This window comes from Poecilia mexicana, unplaced genomic scaffold (genome assembly GCF_051168715.1).
Source record: "Poecilia mexicana isolate PSO_F unplaced genomic scaffold, ASM5116871v1 scaffold_21, whole genome shotgun sequence".
NCBI classification, from domain to species: Eukaryota; Metazoa; Chordata; class Actinopteri; order Cyprinodontiformes; family Poeciliidae; genus Poecilia; species Poecilia mexicana.
Genome location: NW_028263390.1, coordinates 8,717,826 through 8,737,466, shown reverse-complemented (window position 1 = coordinate 8,737,466; position 19,641 = coordinate 8,717,826). Strand labels below are relative to the sequence as shown.

General features: G+C 39.4%; 1 protein-coding gene across 1 annotated transcript in view; it reads left to right on the top strand.

Moving 5' to 3' along the window:
* Positions 1 to 14,854, top strand: part of mdga2a (MAM domain containing glycosylphosphatidylinositol anchor 2a) — a 128,573-nt gene extending 113,719 nt beyond the window's left edge. Inside the window, exons 13-14 of the mRNA XM_088002262.1 lie at positions 12,453 to 12,608; positions 14,826 to 14,854. Coding sequence (XP_087858388.1) covers positions 12,453 to 12,608; positions 14,826 to 14,854 — 185 coding nt within the window. The remainder of the gene's footprint in view (positions 1 to 12,452; positions 12,609 to 14,825) is intronic.
* The last annotated feature ends 4,787 nt before the right edge of the window (positions 14,855 to 19,641 follow it).

Here is a 19,641-nt window from a genome sequence, read left to right as displayed (position 1 = left end):
TATATGGTACAATGTCTAAAATATGGCAAGAAATGAAGAAAACTAAGCTAGCTTGATATTTTTCATAAAGCACCAACTAAGCCACTAGGGCTGAAGGAAAATTTGTCCTTTCGTTCAAAGAAAACATGACATTGGGAATGTTAAAGATGGAGATAAAAACAACACAAAATCTCAAACTTCGCAAGACGCTAGTGAGACTATTGGCTCACCACAAAAATAATCAGCCAAGTAAACTGCAGGCATCAGGCCGGTTGAGCCCAGTGAACACACACTAGAATACACTTTATTTTAAGGATATAAAATACCAGTTTGCAGGTACAGTTTTATTCTTGGCATGTTGACTGATACGCAACGAAAGGGTTGACAGTGCCATCCAGATACCCAGGTACTTGAGATGTGCATTTTCATAAAGTAACTGTTTTCCGTCTATCACTGCCTGCTGAGATCTTCCTGAGTGGCGCTGCTGCTGCAGTTGTGAATAATTTAGTTTCACTGCAGCTCATCACGACTGTTAGGAGAAAAGAGAATCGGAGAAGAGGGGGCGGGGCGGGGGGGGGCGAAGACTGAGAAACAGACAAACTTTCCCCCAGTGGTCTGTGCTAAACCTTGAATTGAATTCAGACGAACCGAATCGAATTGAATTCAGTCAAATATGTAAAGAACTGTGGCTAATTAAGACAGCGAGAAGCACAGGAGGATAGTCGGAGGAAGCCAAACTGGAGCTGAAGAGAAAGAGGGGGAGAGACAGAACAGAAAGAAACCAAGTAAGTTTTGGTGTTCAAATCTCCAGCCTGCACAACAAGAGACTGGACTAATTACCACTCTAGGGTGCTCCGTTCTCCCATGCGCTCTATGACGTTACTGTATCAGGCCAACGCAGGTCTGAGCCAAATTCACTCTGCACCGAGAACGTGTCCCATTAGTCACCATGACTGACGGCTGAAGCGCGGAGCGAGATCGTCTGCGCTTTGGCTTCTGTTTAATCATGGTAGGAGAACAAGGACCGGAGGGGGCTCCTGTGTACAAACTGTCAGTGTTTTATTACATTCAGGGCTTTCCAATCTCCAGAAATATATTGTAGGAATTTTTAAATATATATATATGTACTGTAGTTAATCATTGTGCTTATTTTTGGGGTTCCATTCTTTTGCTCTGTTCTTGTGAATTTACTTGGATATTTTCAACTATTCTAGTTATTATTAAGTGTGCACCCAGCTATAGACATATTTGTCTTTATAGAGAACTTTTAGCACAGATACAGTAGTTGTGGATGAAGGCTGCCTTTGTTCTGCCACCTGTACTGACAAACGCTGTGGTTCAAGTTGCATAGATTCAGTTCATCTTTTTTTTTTTTTTTTTTTTTTTTTGGGCCATCTTGGTGTCAAACAATGATAAAAATGGCAAAGGTTTTTACAATTATTAAGAAATAATAATCTTGCAAACATTGGTACTTAGACCCTTTACTCAATACGTTATATAACCACCATTGACTATAACTATAGTTAAAAATATCTTTGTATATGTCTCTGCCAGTTTTGCACAATTTAACAGATTCTTAAGTAGCTTGTGCTCGGCCTGATTGGTCCATCAGGGAACGTCGGTTTTTTATCTTGGCAGAAATTCTCACTAGGGTTAAAGTCTGGACTTTGACTAGGCCGTTCTAACTTATCATAATCTTTCCATTGTAACTTAGCATAATTGAACCCAGGTAGTTTCCAAGTCTTCTACAATTCAAGTCTTTTTCAACATTGCCTCCGACCAAGTTTCTATCAAACCTGACCAGCCTCCAGAAAAGTAGCCTCAAAGCATGATGCTGCCACTGCCATGTTTTATCATAAAGACAGTGATGAAAATCTTGTGTTGCTTTCCTTTTGACTTCACAATTAGACTCTACTTTGTGTTGACAGAAAATCCTAATATAATCTTTTTTTTTTAATGTTGTGACAAATTTTAAGGGATTTAAACGTAGCATATCCCTACATGATTCGGTGTGTGCGCCTCTTTGTTTTTCCATCAATACAGCATTTTGAAAACGGTCCTTGCAATTAGTTCCCACAGAGTCTGAAAAAAATTACTACATTAAAAATAAAATGTGAAAAAAGCGTGATTCAACTGGTCGAGCCATTTTTTTTTATTATCCACGACGGCAGCGGATTTTCTGTGACTCTGCAAGAAAACACCCAAAGCAGTTATTGTATCTCCAGCTGCAGGATGAAGAATAGTTGCGTCGGCCAGCTCTTTGAAATACACTGCAGCGGCAAACTCAGCATCTGTTTGGTTTTTGTCTTCGCCTCCCTTCTCTCTCATGGCTTTCCCCGAACAATGCAGGATTTAAAGTTTAAGCTTTATGTCAGCCTCTCTCTGTGCAACAGCTGTTTCCTGATACTACATCTTCATGCATGAAGGACATCCGTCTCACTGTCACTGTGGAGGATCTTTGATATTTGTGCAGACATGGAGTCTCTTCATACTTGAAAATTAAACATTATCTCACCAAAAAAACGTGTTCTTTTTTGCGTGTAGTCAAATTTTTACCTGAGCCGATGTTTAAATCTAAAAATTAAACACATTCTTTAGTTATTTATTATTTTAAAAATGTTCATGTGGAGGTCTTGTAATAATAAATTGGCTGAAATGAAGTCGAAACATCAGATTCTCTGAATAATTTGCTAAAATGCTTTGCAGTCTCTTGAAATGCATTTTATTACATAAAAACCTAAAACGTGTATTATGCATTCGAGGAATGAATTTCAGCCCCATTTGTTCTGGTGCAAAATTCATTCCTCGAACACTTATTCAACTCTCTCTGCTAGGTGCAGCACAGAACTCCTTCTAAAGCTCCTACAATTGAAAGAGCACCATAGCTGCTATTTTGTATTTTCATAAAATAAAGAAATGCGCCCATAAATTCTCTAACAGTTCCCACGATGGCGGGATCAGTGGATCCTTTAGATGCATCTATTAAATATAAGAAATTCATTCGGCAGCAAGATAACAGAAAGAAAAACTGGAAGACGGACTCGAAGCTCCAACTCCCTGGAGTTTTTGTTTGCCTGGCTGCTGCTCGAAATCACATAAAATACCAGAGTGAAAGCTGTTTTACAAATCAGTTCTGCAGCAGTAATATTAGGTATAACATGTAAATTAGCACATGTTCGCTCTGTTCTTCTTGAATGCTGACTGCTGGAAATAGGTACCGGTCCCACACACAACCCTGAAGAGAATTAAGTAGGTGTAAAAAATAAACAAATAAATAGATGGATGGATGTAAATCAGCGAGTTCTTGAGGTTTCTGATGGGTAAATTTCCTTGCCTATCAACATTTTAAGAAAAGCGATCCCCTCTCCACCAACACCTGCTGCCTTTAGGATTCTTTATGGTAATCTAAGCTCCCCAGCTGTGCCAGACTGCAAGCGAGATACTTATCTGTTTGGTTGTTAAGACCCCGTATCAGGGGCTCTTATGGATTTCCTCATACTCATTTGGGTTCCTCTGCCTGACATTCTTTAGAAATCAGCTCCTGAGGAGCAGACAGCAGCGTTTGTTTGGATTTTAGCCATGTACCCTTGCTGCTTCGAAGAAAAAAAAAGTAATGAAATATATATGATTTGATTTCGCCTGTTTGTGTTTTTGATATCTTTTTTTTCTCTCTCTGTTTTCTACTTGGCAGTCGGTGCAAAGATGATCAATATGAGGGTCTATTGGAAAACAGGCTTTCATTATTGTAACTTTGCAATGTGATGGAAAAACGAGAATAATTTTCACAATTGAGTTTTCTACATGTTGGTGTCTGAGTGCCCAGTTCAGACTTTAGCTAAAGGGTTTGAAAGTGATGTTACCTGAAAAAACATCACTCCGTTAAACTCACCCACTCTGCTGCTCAGCTGATGTTCAAACTGTGCATCACAGAGAATCTTTAATAGCTGTACGTCACACGAGGTCAGTGAAGTGCAGGGCCGTGCAGAGACCACTAAAGGGGCAGGTGCTCAAAAAAGAAAAAGGGGGCTCATGTAACCGCCTTCTAGGACAGACTATTAACAAAACCACTCAGCTTTCAGAGTTTAATAAAAAATGATAAATAACAAAATTGTGAGATATACAATCAAAGCTAAGGAAAATCTCTATATAAAGCATACAACTATGCATATGCAAGATATTTTATTAGTAATTTCTTTCTGCAGGTCTATTTTGTTATAAGAAAGTATTGCCATATTCAAACCCGCAATTTAGCAGGACATGTAAATCAGAGCAAGACCACCAGACATATTTTGTCTTTACAGAACTACACTATTAAAAATGTAAACAAGGGCACAATGCAACCTTTTAGTGGACTGTAATCTATAATCTATAAAAAAAAAAGAGCTGCCTGTTTGCTGCACTTGCAGTGGAGACGAAGATGGTCCATTCAGGAAAGCAGAGCTGCATCAAACTTTAACGTGGAACTGCAGAAAAAGAAACAAAAGCAAAAATGTAATTGTTGATGCATGTCACCATGAGAAAAGCCTACTGAGTTTTGCTTGAAAAACTTTTTTCTCACATGACGTCGTGGGCAGGGCCCAAAATCGCAACAAAATATTTCTGATGTGTGCAAATAAAAGTTTATGTTTGGCAAATAACTTTAAGTTCACCAGACAAAAATTAGTTATTTAATTTAGAAAAAAGTTATTTAAACAAAACATTTTGTTTTAAAAAAAGAAATAATTACAATTCCAAAGGTTTTGATTACAATTTTATTTTACTTAACTGAGGTTTTTTTTTTTTTTTTCATTGAATAATTGGGGGAAAAAATATATATAACTTCATACTCTACGAACCAGACCCTAAACTTACTTAAAGTCTGGGTTGAGTTTTTCCCCTTCATTAACGACACACTTTTATTACACATTATATCTATCTTGGTAATTCAGGGTAATTTTTAATTTTAAATGAATATCCTTGTTGGACTTTTATTTAAGTGCTATTTTCCTTCAAGATACATTTACCTAATGCTAGAATAAATGCAATGTACATTATGCAGCAAAGGAAATTAGAAGATGGACGATCGGAAGATACATTATGGAGATGGTAGGTTTTGGATGGGCGATGTGCCCCTATTGCAGGTGGGAAATCCTGGTCCTGGAGGGCCGGTGTCCTGATCCAACACACTTGAATCCAACAGCTGAATCACATCCTCAGTGCAGTCAGGTTCTCCAGAGTCCTGCTAACGACCTCATTATTTGACTCAGGTGTGTTGAAGTAGGGACACATCTAAAAGTTGCAGGAGACCGGCCCCCCAGGCCTGGAGTTGCACACCCCTGATCTATTGCATAAGCGATACTGAAGAACGTCTGCTATCAATAACGATACAGGGAAGAAGCTTTTTAGTTATCTTGCTTTGCTAGCAAAGTCGTTAGCTAGCAGCTAGCTAATAGCACATTAACAACAGCCTAATGTCTGTATGATAAAAATACTGAATAGATGGATAAGAACAGTTTTTCCTCACCTGGCTGTCTCCTCCTGCTCAGTAATTCTTCAGAGAAAGGCAGACGCAGAGGCCTGTCAGTGTCGTTACCTCTCTGCTTAAGCCGCTAATCTGTGCTGAAGCAGAAACAATACGTTCAACGTTTTCCGTCATCTGACAAGTAGTAAGTCTACTCCATTTTATTCACCAAAAACATTTTTTTTTTTATTCACTAAAACCTGTTCTATAATCTGGAACATTCGCTACGTTGAGCTCCAGTTAGCCGCCTTACCTCAATGCGGGAGAGCCAACTGTGTCATGCGTCACGGGCAAAAGGTCAAAGCTAACAAGGTGACCGTAGGGCTTATTATGTTGTACAAAAAAAACAAAAAAAAACAACAAATAATTTTAGTACATATTATATGTCAGAAAATTGACCAAACGGGCACTTGGGGGCAAGGAGCAATAGGGGCAGGTGCTCAAGCACCCCTAGCCCACCCCTCTGCACGTGCCTGGTGAAGTGACAGAAGAGCCCGAGCGGTTCTTCTCCATAAGGGCATGAAGCTGCAGTCACGGAAATGTCTGCCGCTTTGTTATACAACCGAGGTACCAGTGGGCCGGGATTCCTGCCAAGATGAAGTCAGCGCTCGTATCTGAAACTGCCTCGATGGACCGGTGTCCTTTGGCGGTCACTGAACTCACTTTGTGTTTCAATCAAAATTAGGCACTTTGGATGGAAGTCAATCATGCTCCAGACAACAGTCTGTCCTGTCCTCTCCGCTGGTAAAGAACACAACACGGGTCAGCAATGCACCCGATACAAATGGATGTTTTATGGCACCGCTGCACGTTAGAAAACTTTCACCAGGATTGATAAATTGTCTATGGAATAAATGGAAAGTGTGACGATTTCAAATGCTGTGTTGAATATTTTCTAGCTCTTATTGTGCTCACAAAGGATACAACAAAGTCTTTTAGTTAGTGATGTACTCTCTGACCTCAGTAATCTTTCTTGTGCCGTGTTACATTAATAAACATCTGAGGTAATCAGCAGAAATCCTGTCGCATTGACGTAATCTCTCTTCATGACAAACTAATTTTCTTTTTTTTGTGTGCTATACCTTGTCTTAATAAGGGATTTTTGGTGTTGGCTTTGTATCTTGAGTCTTTTTTGTGTAAGCATATGTTCTGTTTGGTGATTGATTTTTTTGTTTTTCCTTTTTGGTGTTTTATTGGGGGGGAGGGGTTGTCATCCCTCCAGCTTACGGCTCAGTGTCCGGTTGGTCCCACTGTTTATTTCACCAGTAAATCAACCCACCTGTTCTCCATCACTAATTACCCACCATAGGGTTTACATTACTGGCTTCCTGCAGCTCATTGCCAGATCCCCCAGTTGCTGCATATTTTCTCCCTCCTTGCAGACAGCAGGTTTCGTGCTTTTCTAGTTTTGCTTTGGGAGTTTAGGACTTTGTTCATTCAGACACATTTGTTACCAAGCTGGACATATTCTGGACTTGTGCTTCACTGGTAACAGAAAGTAAATCTTCACATATGTAATGTTCAGTAGCCAAAGGGTTTAAGACCTACATTTGTTGTTTGGCTTCTTATTTATTTATTTTATTTATTTTTCCATGTTTCTTGGTGTATTATATGAATACGCTGGTCGCTTATGTGCTCTAAATAAGATGCACAGATTATTGTTTGATTGATTTTATGAAATCAAAACATCAAAGTAGGCAGGTTGCGTTAATAGAATGTGAAGATGTGTTTTTTTTTTTTTTTTTTTTTTTTACTATTAATTATGGTATCGGTTTGGTTCAGGCAAGATTTAAAATGTCCTTGTGATAAAAGTTCTTTCTTCCCATTATAGATATTTTTAATGCTTTCCTCCATGCGTTACTATGGTTACACCCATTATCTAACAAGATAACACATGGGTTCTTCTTGTAAGGGGATTTCAAGCACCCTGTTGAAAGCAGAAATTGTTAGTCTAAAAATCAAACTCCTTGGCTGCAGATGTTTATATTTACATTATTATGAATTCATATAATTCCTGTTAAATATATGGACAAATTTTACTGTATCAAGAGTTTGGAATTTGCTCTCTTATACGATAACGAAATTAATTCTTTAATTAAAAAAAAAAACATGCATTCCTGAGGACGCCTATAAATTTGACCATATGCTCTCAGGTTTTAAATACAGAAAAACAATTGGCTCAAACATTTATAAAGATTCATGCAGTCTAAAGATTTGAGTTGCTCTTCGGCGTAAAAGTATTACATTTTTGTCTTTAATTCATATTCCGAATAGTTTCTTTTTTTTTTTACGATAGAAGTTAAATTATCTGTGCGTATGTGTTTTGGAGAGAGCGCTCGCACACACGACAGTAGCTAAAAAGCCTCGGGGCCCTGCTCACTGCTCAGTTTGAGTTCCTCAGTGGGGGGAAGACGCTGCTTGAGCAGACACATTAATCTGGACTCGGGCACAGAGCATCAGCCAAGAGAAGCTGCAGGTAAGAAATATGACAACAAAACTACTTTCTTAACCGCAGAGTCGGAAAGAGGAAGGAGGGTGAGGAGAGAGGGAGGTAGGGAGTGCAGGAAGGATTTGGGAGGAGGCGGGGGAAGAAGAGGCAGGGGGGAAAGGAGGCTGAGGGGGGAAGAAGTAAGAGAGAGGCTGAGATTTGTCGGAAAACTCTGCATCCTCTCTGCAAGCCTGAGGCTGTAAGTTGTCTCTTAAAACATTTTCTCCGCCACAGCTCGGATGATTTCCTGCCCTTCTGTAATTTGTGTGCCTTTCTGCAGCCCAGTGGGTTCAATAAATAAAAAAATAAAAAAAGCTGTGATTGTTGATATGCAGGTGTCTTTGGCATCATATATTATTATGATGAGGACGCAGAGTAAAAGTGGGTGCTCTCATGCGGTGTTTTTTTTATACTTTTCTCTATAAGGTTTTTTCTTTTCTCTACAAGTAACATACATTTCCATTAGCAGCATAATAAACAGAAATGACTACTCGAGTTACTGCTTTAAAAAACATTCCAGCATTTCAATACTTCTCACACTTCAATGCATGTTTTCCTTTGTAGGAATGATTTGTTGTTGCCTCCTTTAATTGGCTGGATTAAAATCAATTCCTCCCTTGCACAGAAAGGTTTCATAAATCACACAGCAACATGGTTTTTTTTTGTAGCAAAGCTGATGTATCTCATCTATTCAGCCGGTCGGCGATCGATCACGAAAATGCTCATGAATCTTCCAGACAGGTTAAATGGTATTTAATCTGCAAAAAGTGAAGTGCCAACTAACTGGCTTGTGCTCTGTATGATGCCCTTGACCTTTATGTGTTTGCTTCGGCGGTAGCCTTTTAAATTATCAATGAGGAGCGCGCTGAACCGTGCTGCAGGTGAACGAAATGCAAACAGAATCTCACCGAGACCCAGGTACATTTAATCTACAAGTTTCTAAAACCACGGCTTTTGTAAACACAGACGAGATGTTCCATGGAGGTGATTAGCTGCCACGGTTGCGATTATTAGTCATTTTTAAAATTTATTGGCTCCTAAATGGACGTGTAAAACAGGCTTAGCTTTCTAAATGGAAGATCACCTTGGACGAGAACATCGGCAGCGCCGATAAATGGCAGTAATGACAACCGGCTGCGTTATAAGCTTATTAATGCGATCAGGCCGTCTTCCTAATCCTTTCTTTTACATTAGATAACAGTCGGGGAATGATTACTGCCATCTTTTCTTTCTGAAATCTCAAATATCTTTTTTTTTCGCTCTACTCTGTAATCATCGCGTTAAGTTGAGAGGATTGCTGCAGCCCTCTTTTTATTGTTCATCTGTTGTGATATTATACTTTCAGTCAGTCATGGGCTGAGTTTTACATACCATCACTGCTCCAGCTTTGTACATACGTACCCGTGCATCACTCTGCACTCGATTCTACCGTGAATCACAAAGTATTTCACAACTGGGTGCTTCTACTTTCTGCATGTCTGTATTTTTCTTTTATAAATGGCTCATGTGTTGACAGACTGCCGTGATCTTCTGTGCTAACTCGTGTCTCTGGTGATTCTCTTCCGCAGCTCCCATCAACCCTCACCTGAGTAAGTAGCATTTTCTCTCTACGTTTTGCAAAAGAGTGTGTAAAAGCATTGGCATGACTAGACTCTATGGTCCTGATGATCCTAATGATTCTAATATATCAAACAAGACAAGATTTTACTAATATCTGGGGGGAAACTAAGAATCAGTTTTTATCACATTCCACATTGTGAAATATCCCAGTTTAGGTTTCAATAGTCAATGTACTGGGAGATTTTTATACCATATCACCTTTTCTTTTAAGATGTGACATTTTTAAAAAACTGATTGATATCTCATTTTGATATTTCAATGTTTGTCTCAATCTAAAATAATCCTAATGCCAAATTTAAGATGATAGATGAGCTGATCAAATGGAGTCAAACCTCTGAAATATTCATTACTGCTAGCCACCGAGCAAATGCTAACTTCAGCGTCGTCAGCAACTAGCAGTCAGTCAGTAGTGGTATTTTCACATTGATTGAAATATAGTCGTCTGTTATTTTTTTGTACACTATGTGCATTCTCACTGTGTTTGCAAATCATATTTCATCTGTCAGTCATTCACAGTTTGTTGTTCATTCTGCTGAGTTTCCAAAGTCTGATTAAGAGAGACTGAGGCTCTTTGGATGCTTTTGTAAATGAGTGTTTTCAGAAAACTGGAGAAGTTTTTATTGGTTGAGGCTGGCACGTCTCAAGGACTGGCTCATTTATTTTTTCTTTTAGTTTTTACAAAAGTTGTAGTTATGGAGCTTCAGTCATACACAGAACTGGGTGTCGAACTTAAAGCCACTCGTCTTCATATCAGGGCCCCTGATATTAACTCACATTTACTTCATCAGACAGTCACAAGTTGACAGCGACTAGATAACAATGAAGATGCCCCTCTCACAACTCCTAATTATAATATCATTGCACCTTTATTAAATCCAACGGAGAACTACTGGTTTAACAGAAAATGATGCACTAATTGCAAAACTTTCCAAGAAAAAAATTCAATGATTTGTATCTTATAATCTGTTTAAATTTCTTCTTTTTCCTCTTTGAGTTTAGTTTAGCTAGTAGATTCAGGTTGTGTGAAAGGTTGAGTCATCTGTAAATGTAGTTCAATGTAGTTTCATATCCAGATAAATGAATTTACCACAAAACAGTGTTGGATGGTGTGAATAATCCGTGAGGGAAATTAAACATTTTGGATAAAATGTTTGTATTGTTGTGCATATTCCCCATTCAGTGAGTTTTGATTGTAATGTTTTGTCTCATTTGTTGCGCGTTTTTACACAAAAACTTTACAAATTCACTTTATGTGTCGCCTGAGAATCCTAATCATTGTCTACTATATTGTGGTGAGCTGCATTGCGTTGCTGCTGTTATATATTTATATGCAGCTGATTTATATTTTGGTGGGTGTTCACGCAAACATCGCCAGCACAGAAACAAACATCCTAATCACCGGCATCATTATCCAAATCCCTGTAGGAGACTATCTTACCTGAACGCCTCCATTTACAACCCTCAATCCCTCTACCTATTCTCCGAATCTTCGCCTCTCTCTCTGGCACGGAAGGCAGAAATATTTCGTTTAGCTCAGAGCGGACGGGGGAGTTAATGTCTCGCACCAGGCCTACATTTAAATCTGTGCGCCTGCGAGGAAAAAAGTCAAGAGTGCCTGCGAACGCAGCTTTGTCCTCTCCGTCTCTCGCCTGGCGCTCTCCCGGCATCCAAGCCCTCTTCTCTTCTTCTGTCAATCCACCCACCAAAGTACCTCCGTCGACGTCGGCTCCATTACCTGAGCAAAAGCTCCTGCTCCTCACAAGGTCAACTACTCCAAGCTGCTGCTGGCCACGTTTTAATAAATCAATGAATATTTATCAGCTCACATGGCCACATCCTGCATCTAAATGCTCCCGGTTTACCGTCTCTTTGAGGACGCTGCTCGCCGCTGCCGCGTCCTCTGATTATGTGTTTAGCTTTGTTTGTTTTGCGGATTAAATGGAGGTTTCGACACCGCCGATCCCACTGCTCTGCCCTCATTAAACCAAAACTCTGCCTTTTTTTTTCTCTCCTTGGTTATTTTTTTGCGTGGGATTTCTGACTATTCATTAGCATTTCCACTGTTAGACGTTCCCGTCAAAGTGACCCTTCATAACCTCATATAAGAGTTACAATTACCCTTTCATTCCATTTCATTCTCTCAGCACGCTCCACTTTAAAAAAAAATAAAATAAAAATTACTGTCAAAGGGGCACGGCGAGGTGCGGAGGAAAAAGCAGAGCAGGGCGTTTGGTGGCTCCACCTGCGGAGCACCTCGAGGATGAGGTGTGATTGAGATGACGTGGGTTTCCAAACCGATCACACACAGAGTGTGTGTACAGATGAAGCCTCACTGGGCCTCCAAGGACAGCCGTCTCATCTTTTTACCCAGTGATGTTAAAAGAACTGATTTTAGCTATGTCGAACCCCTTGCAAAATCTGTAAAAATAATGTTTTCACATGAGACTCATGCATAGTTGAATATTTTTCTTTGAGGCCTCAGTAATGACATGCCTTTTCGCTCCCACACACACAAACACAAACGCGCTTTTCTGTAAGTTTCTCAGTAACACATCTGCATCAGCTCACTACACCGCCTGCCACCGTCAGGAAAAAGGTTGAAAACGTTGAGCTGCGTGTTCTCAGCAGTCAAACAGAGGTCAGGTCTTAATTTAGAAACCCTTTGCACCACGTTTCATGATGTAATTAGGACATAGATTGTTGTATGTACTCCTGAGACAGAGACACTACAGGAAAGCTCATAAATATACAGCAGGCGTCTTGCAGCTCACACGCATCGCTGTAGCTTCCAGGCAGTTTGTGCTGTCCTCCGCTCTCTCTTTGCGATGACGCGAACGCCGGGGTGTGCTCTCTGCCAATCTCCAGGGGAGTTCCACTGCAGCTTTGAGGAAGAGCCGATCTGCATGTTTACCCAGGACAAGAACGATGATTTTGATTGGACGAGGCACAGCGCCGCCACCCGGGACACAAAGTACACACCCAACACCGGCCCCAGCGCGGACCACACTGGATCCAAGCAGGGTGAGTGGTTCAAGTTTTGCCCGTTCGCTAAGCTTCTCTCGCCAAAAAGTGATTTTTTTTTTTTACACTTGATGAAAGGAGGGATGTTTGCAAACTTATCGATTTGTATTAGTATAATTCTTCACACAGTGCAGTGTTTTCTATAAAGTCTGTGAAAGGTGATTTTATTTACAATAATCTCTCAACAGGAATAGTAAAGAAATCGTTCAGTTTCACTGCTGTGTTTGCTTTTCTTCATAACTGTTTAATCTAATTTAGGCTGTGCAGACGCGTCACCGAGAAGCCATAAAAATGCAGCACCGAGTTTGTTTGAGTGCTGATTTTATTTTTGACTACAGCATCCTCTGTGCACTTTTAACCGCTCACTGGGAGAGCGCAGATGAAACCACAGAACTGCCTTCCAGGTCATAAATCATGACACATTTCAGATAGATATGCGCATATTATAGCTGGGGTTTCTTTGGTGGGGTAAAAAATTAATAAAGTGCTTCTGCTCATGTCCACTCATCATCACTTCACAACAAGCTCGCCGCTGCGACACAGACAGAGGCTCAGAATACACGATTAAGACTTGGAGTCTGAAAAGAAGTGATGGTGTCATAACCAACACCTCCCTGAAAAGTTCAGACTTTTTATTTCTAGAAATTCAAATCGGTTGCAAAAGCCAAGCTTTCTTCTCTAGCTGTGCAGATCTTTAGCAATGCTGATCATCAGAAGAAAATAAGACATTCACTTCTTACTAGCTTTTAGATAATTGTAAGTTCAAAAGTTTTGGAAATGTTTTTTTTATTTGTTTTGTTTTTTCATTCTAAACGTTTGAGTAAATTTTTGGTGTCATTTAATCCCTGAGAATATATTTGCTTAGATTGACAGAACACATGAAAGGTACAGCAGATATTATTACAAAATCATCCAGTAGAAATTTGTGGAAAAATTCTACTCTATGACAAAACTAAACTTTTTATCCTTTAAAAAACACATCAGATGAGTTTGTTGAACCAGATATTCAATTGAAACTGAATGTTTACACTGCATATAAAGTCTCATAACCTTTTTATTTTCACTCTGACATTAAATCAGGTTAACTTTTTTATTTTAGATCTGTTGAAATTATGCATATCCATTAAGGTCACTATTCCTTTGAGTAATTTAGCACAATGGTGGAATGACTTTGTAAGCTAATGGTATTGAGCTAACAGCTCAATGTCCTGGGTGACACCATTAGTTGTTGGCTAGCCATGCTAATCTGTGTCATCTGCTTTTGCTGTTCCTTTTCAAATTTCTGTCAGTCAACATAAACCCAGGCAGAGAGACTTTGGAGTCAGTGAAATGACTCTTACCTCTTGTGATTGAAAACAAGAGATGACTTGAATTTCCTCCGTCTCTCTCTGCTCTTCGGTCCTGCTCCGTGCCCCAAAGATTCTTGTTTTTTTGGGGGGGGGGGGTGTGAAGCAACACCTGAACAAAAGCAAAAGATAAGGCAATAAAAAAACTTCTAACCCTGACTGATGTTACACTTTTATTATTGTTTAGTTCTGAGAAGCTGATGCAAGGACACCCAAACATTTCACCCTGGAGAAGTTTCAAAGACAATCATACAAAATGCTATTGAAATATTTGTCAACTTATAAACCGTTTGACTTATTCTGCTAGGAAACTATTCTGCATTATAGCATAATGTCTCTTTCTATGACGGCAGATTTTAAATATGACAAAATAAAAATCTTTCAAAACTCAAAGCACTGTAGAGCATGGCATTCAAGCAAAGCAAGAATCTTTATTTGGCAAAAAATAGTTATTCAAAATTGCCCAAGCAATTTATAGTCAAAGCAATAATGTAAAAATAAATAAATAAACTATTGCATGACTAACAAGGCTGGACAAGGACCCATGTTGTTTTACAATCACACACTGATGAGAATGGAGGTTAAAAAAAATATCTTAACGCTCAGTGTATGAGAACCGCAGCGACACAGGGCACCTTGGCGTCTCAAAATCCCAGTAACAACACAGGTAAGCCTTTTGTAAACATCTTTACTTGTGGAGGGCTAATTCATTATGCTGAACAACCATCAAAACAAGCTTTCTAAGTACCAGACATATCTCCAGTACAAACAAAAGAAGAACTATTTTAATGATCATTTTGGACATCCAGTCAGTTAACGATTGGATGTTTATGCGTCTGCTGCTAAATACATGTTTTTGCCTTTCGGTCAGATTCTCATAGAGAGAACTGGGAACTGTAAGCGTAGCTGCAAAACACACAACCGTGCATTCATTTAAACATTGACACAACTATGATGTCGTGGTGTAAATTGTGTAAGACGACACAAAGCTCCCACGGTGCACAGAAACATGGTGTGATTATTGTGTTAATGATATGCCAACACAAGCATATTGCGAGTGTTTTGACTCTTTCGGTCCCTTCTGTTGGTTGTTTTTGACGAGCTGGATAAGTTTGTATCACTCAACGTCTGATTGCACGGGAGACGTCGTCACATCTCAGCCCAGCAATGTGCAGTCCCCATTATTTATTTTTGAAGTAATCTCGCCATCCCCACGGCCCATGAATTAACTAACTCAATCAGGACAGAACCATTAAAACCCAGATACGTTTGAATCAGTCTGAGGATTTCCATACGAGGGCTCTGATGGTTGTTATCTGTGATGGAATATAAATGCCTATTATGCTGCTGTGGCTCCGGCAGCAGCTGGAGCAGTAAATAATGCATTGGCTTTAATCACCTAATGGTTTCCAAATGTCCGGCATTTCATTACCAGGCCGATTCCTCTCTGCGTATAATTATCTGATATGAGATTCAACAGAGGGAGATATTCCATTTGAGTTTGGCTGCAGGGGCGTGGAGCTGCTCACTCGCTACCTTCCCTGTGCCTGTGGCAGGGCGCAGATTGGCTTCAGATTATTTCGCTCAGACACAATCAGAAGAAGTCTCTTTGCCGGTGCACTGTGCACGAGTGTGAGTTTAGCCCATGTTTTATCAGCCTGATTGGCTCCGGGCTGCTGCGATTAGCAAAAAGAGGACTTCAAAGAAAACCACGTTATCTCGCACAAGGAAGGTTTAGTTTCCATTTATCTGCCGCAGAGTTTAGATATTGTTGATATTAAAAAACAATCGATAGGTTTGTGGTTGGGCGCATGTGCTGTTTTTTGGAAGTTTTACGGTCAAAACTTGGGACGTTTTATTGGTGCAGGTGCACTTTTTTATGTCACCGAATTGTAATAAAATTAATTAATTAATAGATAACACTAAGATTGAATTTGAAACAAATAGTGCCTTGGGTTATTGAATTCACTATACTGAGAAAAGTGTCCCGTCTTCGTTTCAGAGCACCATGTTTGGGCTTCTCACTTTATTTATATCACAGCTAACTTTTTATAATCAATATTATAGACAGATTACTGCTTTTGTGTTGATTTTATGTTATTTTGATCGACTGTCTAGAGTTAAGTGATCTCTGTTGTAAGTTGATTTGTTGTTGACCTACTATGAGTTCAAAAAGGTTTCTCTTCTGAGCAAGATAATTTAAAATGTTTCCTCTTTCTTTGCGTAAAAAGTACAAACAGGCATAGAAGACTGTTTCACACATTTTAAAAATGCGCCCCTGTTTCTTTAAGGTTTCTACATGTATATTGAGACGTCCAGGCCACGTAAAGAAGGAGATCAGGCACGGCTCGTAAGCCCCTTTTTCAACATCGCACCCAAAAACCCTTATGGCATCACCAACCCGCCCGCCTACTGCTTTGGCTTCTTCTACCACATGTACGGGAAACACATAGGTAAGATATGCTTTTTGTACTAACTCTGCGTCTTCTACAACAGAAATATCTGTGTTACTTTCTGGAACAAATAGCAGTCGATCCGCATTGAGGGATTATCTTAATTAAATCATAAACACACTTGAAGAAAAGAATAATTACCGTGACCCTTTGAAGGACGTGTTGTTCATGTTTACTTGCCACAGTGTGAGCTCTAATGAAGTTGCAATTGTTGGCTAAATCAAGGAGATTCACCAAAGTTCGTCAACAACCAAGTTCGTCAAGAATGACGTACGAAAGCTTGTTTTATTTACCGAATCGTGTAATTCCCAGCTTATCTCTGGGTCTCTGATTTGAAGGAACGAAATGTTTTGGAGAAAGCAAAGCACTCTTGCTGCAAAGAACAGAATTTGTCTTGTAGCAAACAGGGTTGTTTTATCGATGGCGGTTGCAGGTTGGAGATTTGTGCTTTGAAGCTTAAATTTAGCAAGTGCATCTGACAGATGTCTCAAGCAAAAGGTATCTCACTTTTGCAACAAACCTCCTCAAAGGTGCGTACAAAGATCCTGGGCATTAGCTCTTAACATTCATCTCTGAATATAGATAACAACCTTGCATGGCCCATTTGAAGATAGTGGAGCGACTGAAGGAGCACTCTGCCGCTTGTGAGTGACTCTCTTCACCGGGGACCCAATCAGTCGACCGCAAGCACTCCTTGCTCTCTGAGTACATGCTGTTTGTAGTGTTTGTGCATTTAGGGGATGTGGATAAGACGACTTCTGCCACACCAAAACAGACTCAGTTGAAGGCTATTTGTGGTGAAATCGCTACCTCAGGTTTACCTCCTATCGTCAGGGGCTGTGCAGAGGTGGGTGGAGTACCCAAAGGTTGTACTTAAGTAAGAATGGCACTACTTCAACGTATTTTTACTCAAGGAAAAAGAAATTACTCCAGTAAGAGTAAAAAAAAGTATTTGGTAAAAAGGCTACGATCGAGTTCTGAGTAAAGTTACATCACCAGACAGACCAAAATATAAATTAATGTGGAAATTTTGCCATTTTAAAGATCAAAATGAAAGTAATTCAGTGTTCTTCTTCATTCAGTGAAGTTTCTTACTGAGTATCGTCCAGAAGTTTTACTCAAGTAAGACTAGCTATACACTGTACTTTTTGCTTAAAAACAGTAAAAACTACAGTGTAGCTTTAAAGAAAGATTCATTTGTACACCTCTGTTTAGTGAGTAAATAAGGAAGTTAATTTAATTAAGATGGTGTGATCAACAGTGCCAAAGGCTGCTGAAAGGTTAAAACAGTAGGTTACCCAGTGTCTGTTAGATAAATTTCACAGTTAGATACATTAACGACAACCAGATTTGCTTTTATCAAAATAATTTTGTTGATCCAGAAAACAGATATCAGTTGGCCAACCACCAATTTTTCTAAGATATCTGAGTTAAAAGGTAATTAAGAAATGTCACTGTAGTTGTTAGCCAAATAACAATCTAGTTTTCAAGAGTAACCTGGGTTTCTCAAGGAGCCCAGTCTGTTTAAAAGAAGCGGGAACAGTGATGATTATGAGGGAAAAATGTACAATATCCATAATATTGATTCCAATTACAATAAAAACATTGGGAGGTCGGTAGAATATTGACAGGGCTTCCAGACTAACATCCTGAAAACGTACAAGTGTAAACGACTAGGATTGAGAAAAAAGATAAGTGGAAGAAGAGAGAAGGGGTGGAGGTGGAAGATTATCCCTGAAATCCCTAATTTTACTTTCAAAGAATGTAAAAAAGTTTGTATTGACGAACTGTCAAAAAGTACATGGAGCTATGGAAGAAACAATCTCATTTGTTGTGTTCAGTGAAATCTTTGAGCTGAACCTTTTTACAAGATATGAGGAGCGAGCTAAGCAGCTAAATTGAGGTCTCATTTAAAGTCCATCAAAATAAAATCTATGGACTTTAGTAGCATTTAAATAATGCACTGGTACAACTAACAATGTTCATTTTAAATTTAAACTTTGCCTGAGTGCTGAGATAAAGCACTTTGAATTAATTGCCTTGTTGCTGAAAATGTGCTATATAAATAAAATTACCTTACCTTAAACATGAGTTTTATAGACATGGCTAAAACTACAAATGATTCCAGACTCTTTTAGCAGATATCCAATATAACAGGGATGGTAGCTTTAAGAAACACACACACCTTTGCATAGCTATCTGTGTGGGGACTTTCCATTGACTTCCATTCATTTCTACAGCATTAACCTTACCCTTATTCTAACCCTAACCATTACATATCTAACCCCCAATTCACACCTTAGTCCTACATCTAACACTTCACCCAAAAACAGTGTTTCCACTTGGGTCCAGGCTTTGGTCCCCACAAGGAGCAGTGGGTCCCCACAACGTAGTATGTATCAGGAAAATGGTCCCCACAAAGTATTATAAACAAACGCGCACACACACACGCACACACACACACACACACACACATTAAAGTGACATTGAAGAATCTGGCATTTCTACCAGCTGACTGGTCAGTGGGAACAGAGGATCAGGACTTTGGTTGATTGAGAACAGTATGATCAGAGCTGAACAATTGGAGATTTGGCATAATTCAAAGGAGAAATGGGTCTTTCGCTCAGTCCCTGAATGTGGGGCCAAGTTGGCAGAGCAAAATGGGGAGAGAGAACAAGTCAGGGCAGGGGGTCTGGCTGAATGTGACTTTTAACAAATTGCACCAGGTGGAGGAAGGTCCAGAAAGAGAAGAGCCCATGTGGGCTCTTTGTGAAGGTCTGCAGGATTTAGCTGGGTGACGTTCAAATGAGGCTGTATAGCTGAAACAAATTATGAGTCGTTGGCCGGCTCCTCTGCAATTTAAACCCAGAAAAATATTTGTAGTATTAAAGGACTCTATGCACAAGAAGGTTTCTCCTTTTAAATTAAGGTGCATTTAAAACTAACACAGTTTTTTATGTCAAAAATCAATTTGTGTTGCTTAAAAGTATTAAAAAGAGGACAAAGTTTGAAGGCTACTGAAGGCTCAAAACAGAACTGTTTGTAGTCGAATCATAAAAAATATAGAGACATGAAAAGAACCAAAAGTCCAAAAGGAGTCAAGGTTTCAAGGGCTTAAGCACATAATATAATTACAGCATAAAATGAATCAGCGGAAAGTTAACAGAGGTCAATTTTCTCTGTTATCGGTGACAATTTATTGATTCGCTTTGACTAAATTCAAACTGTTACTTC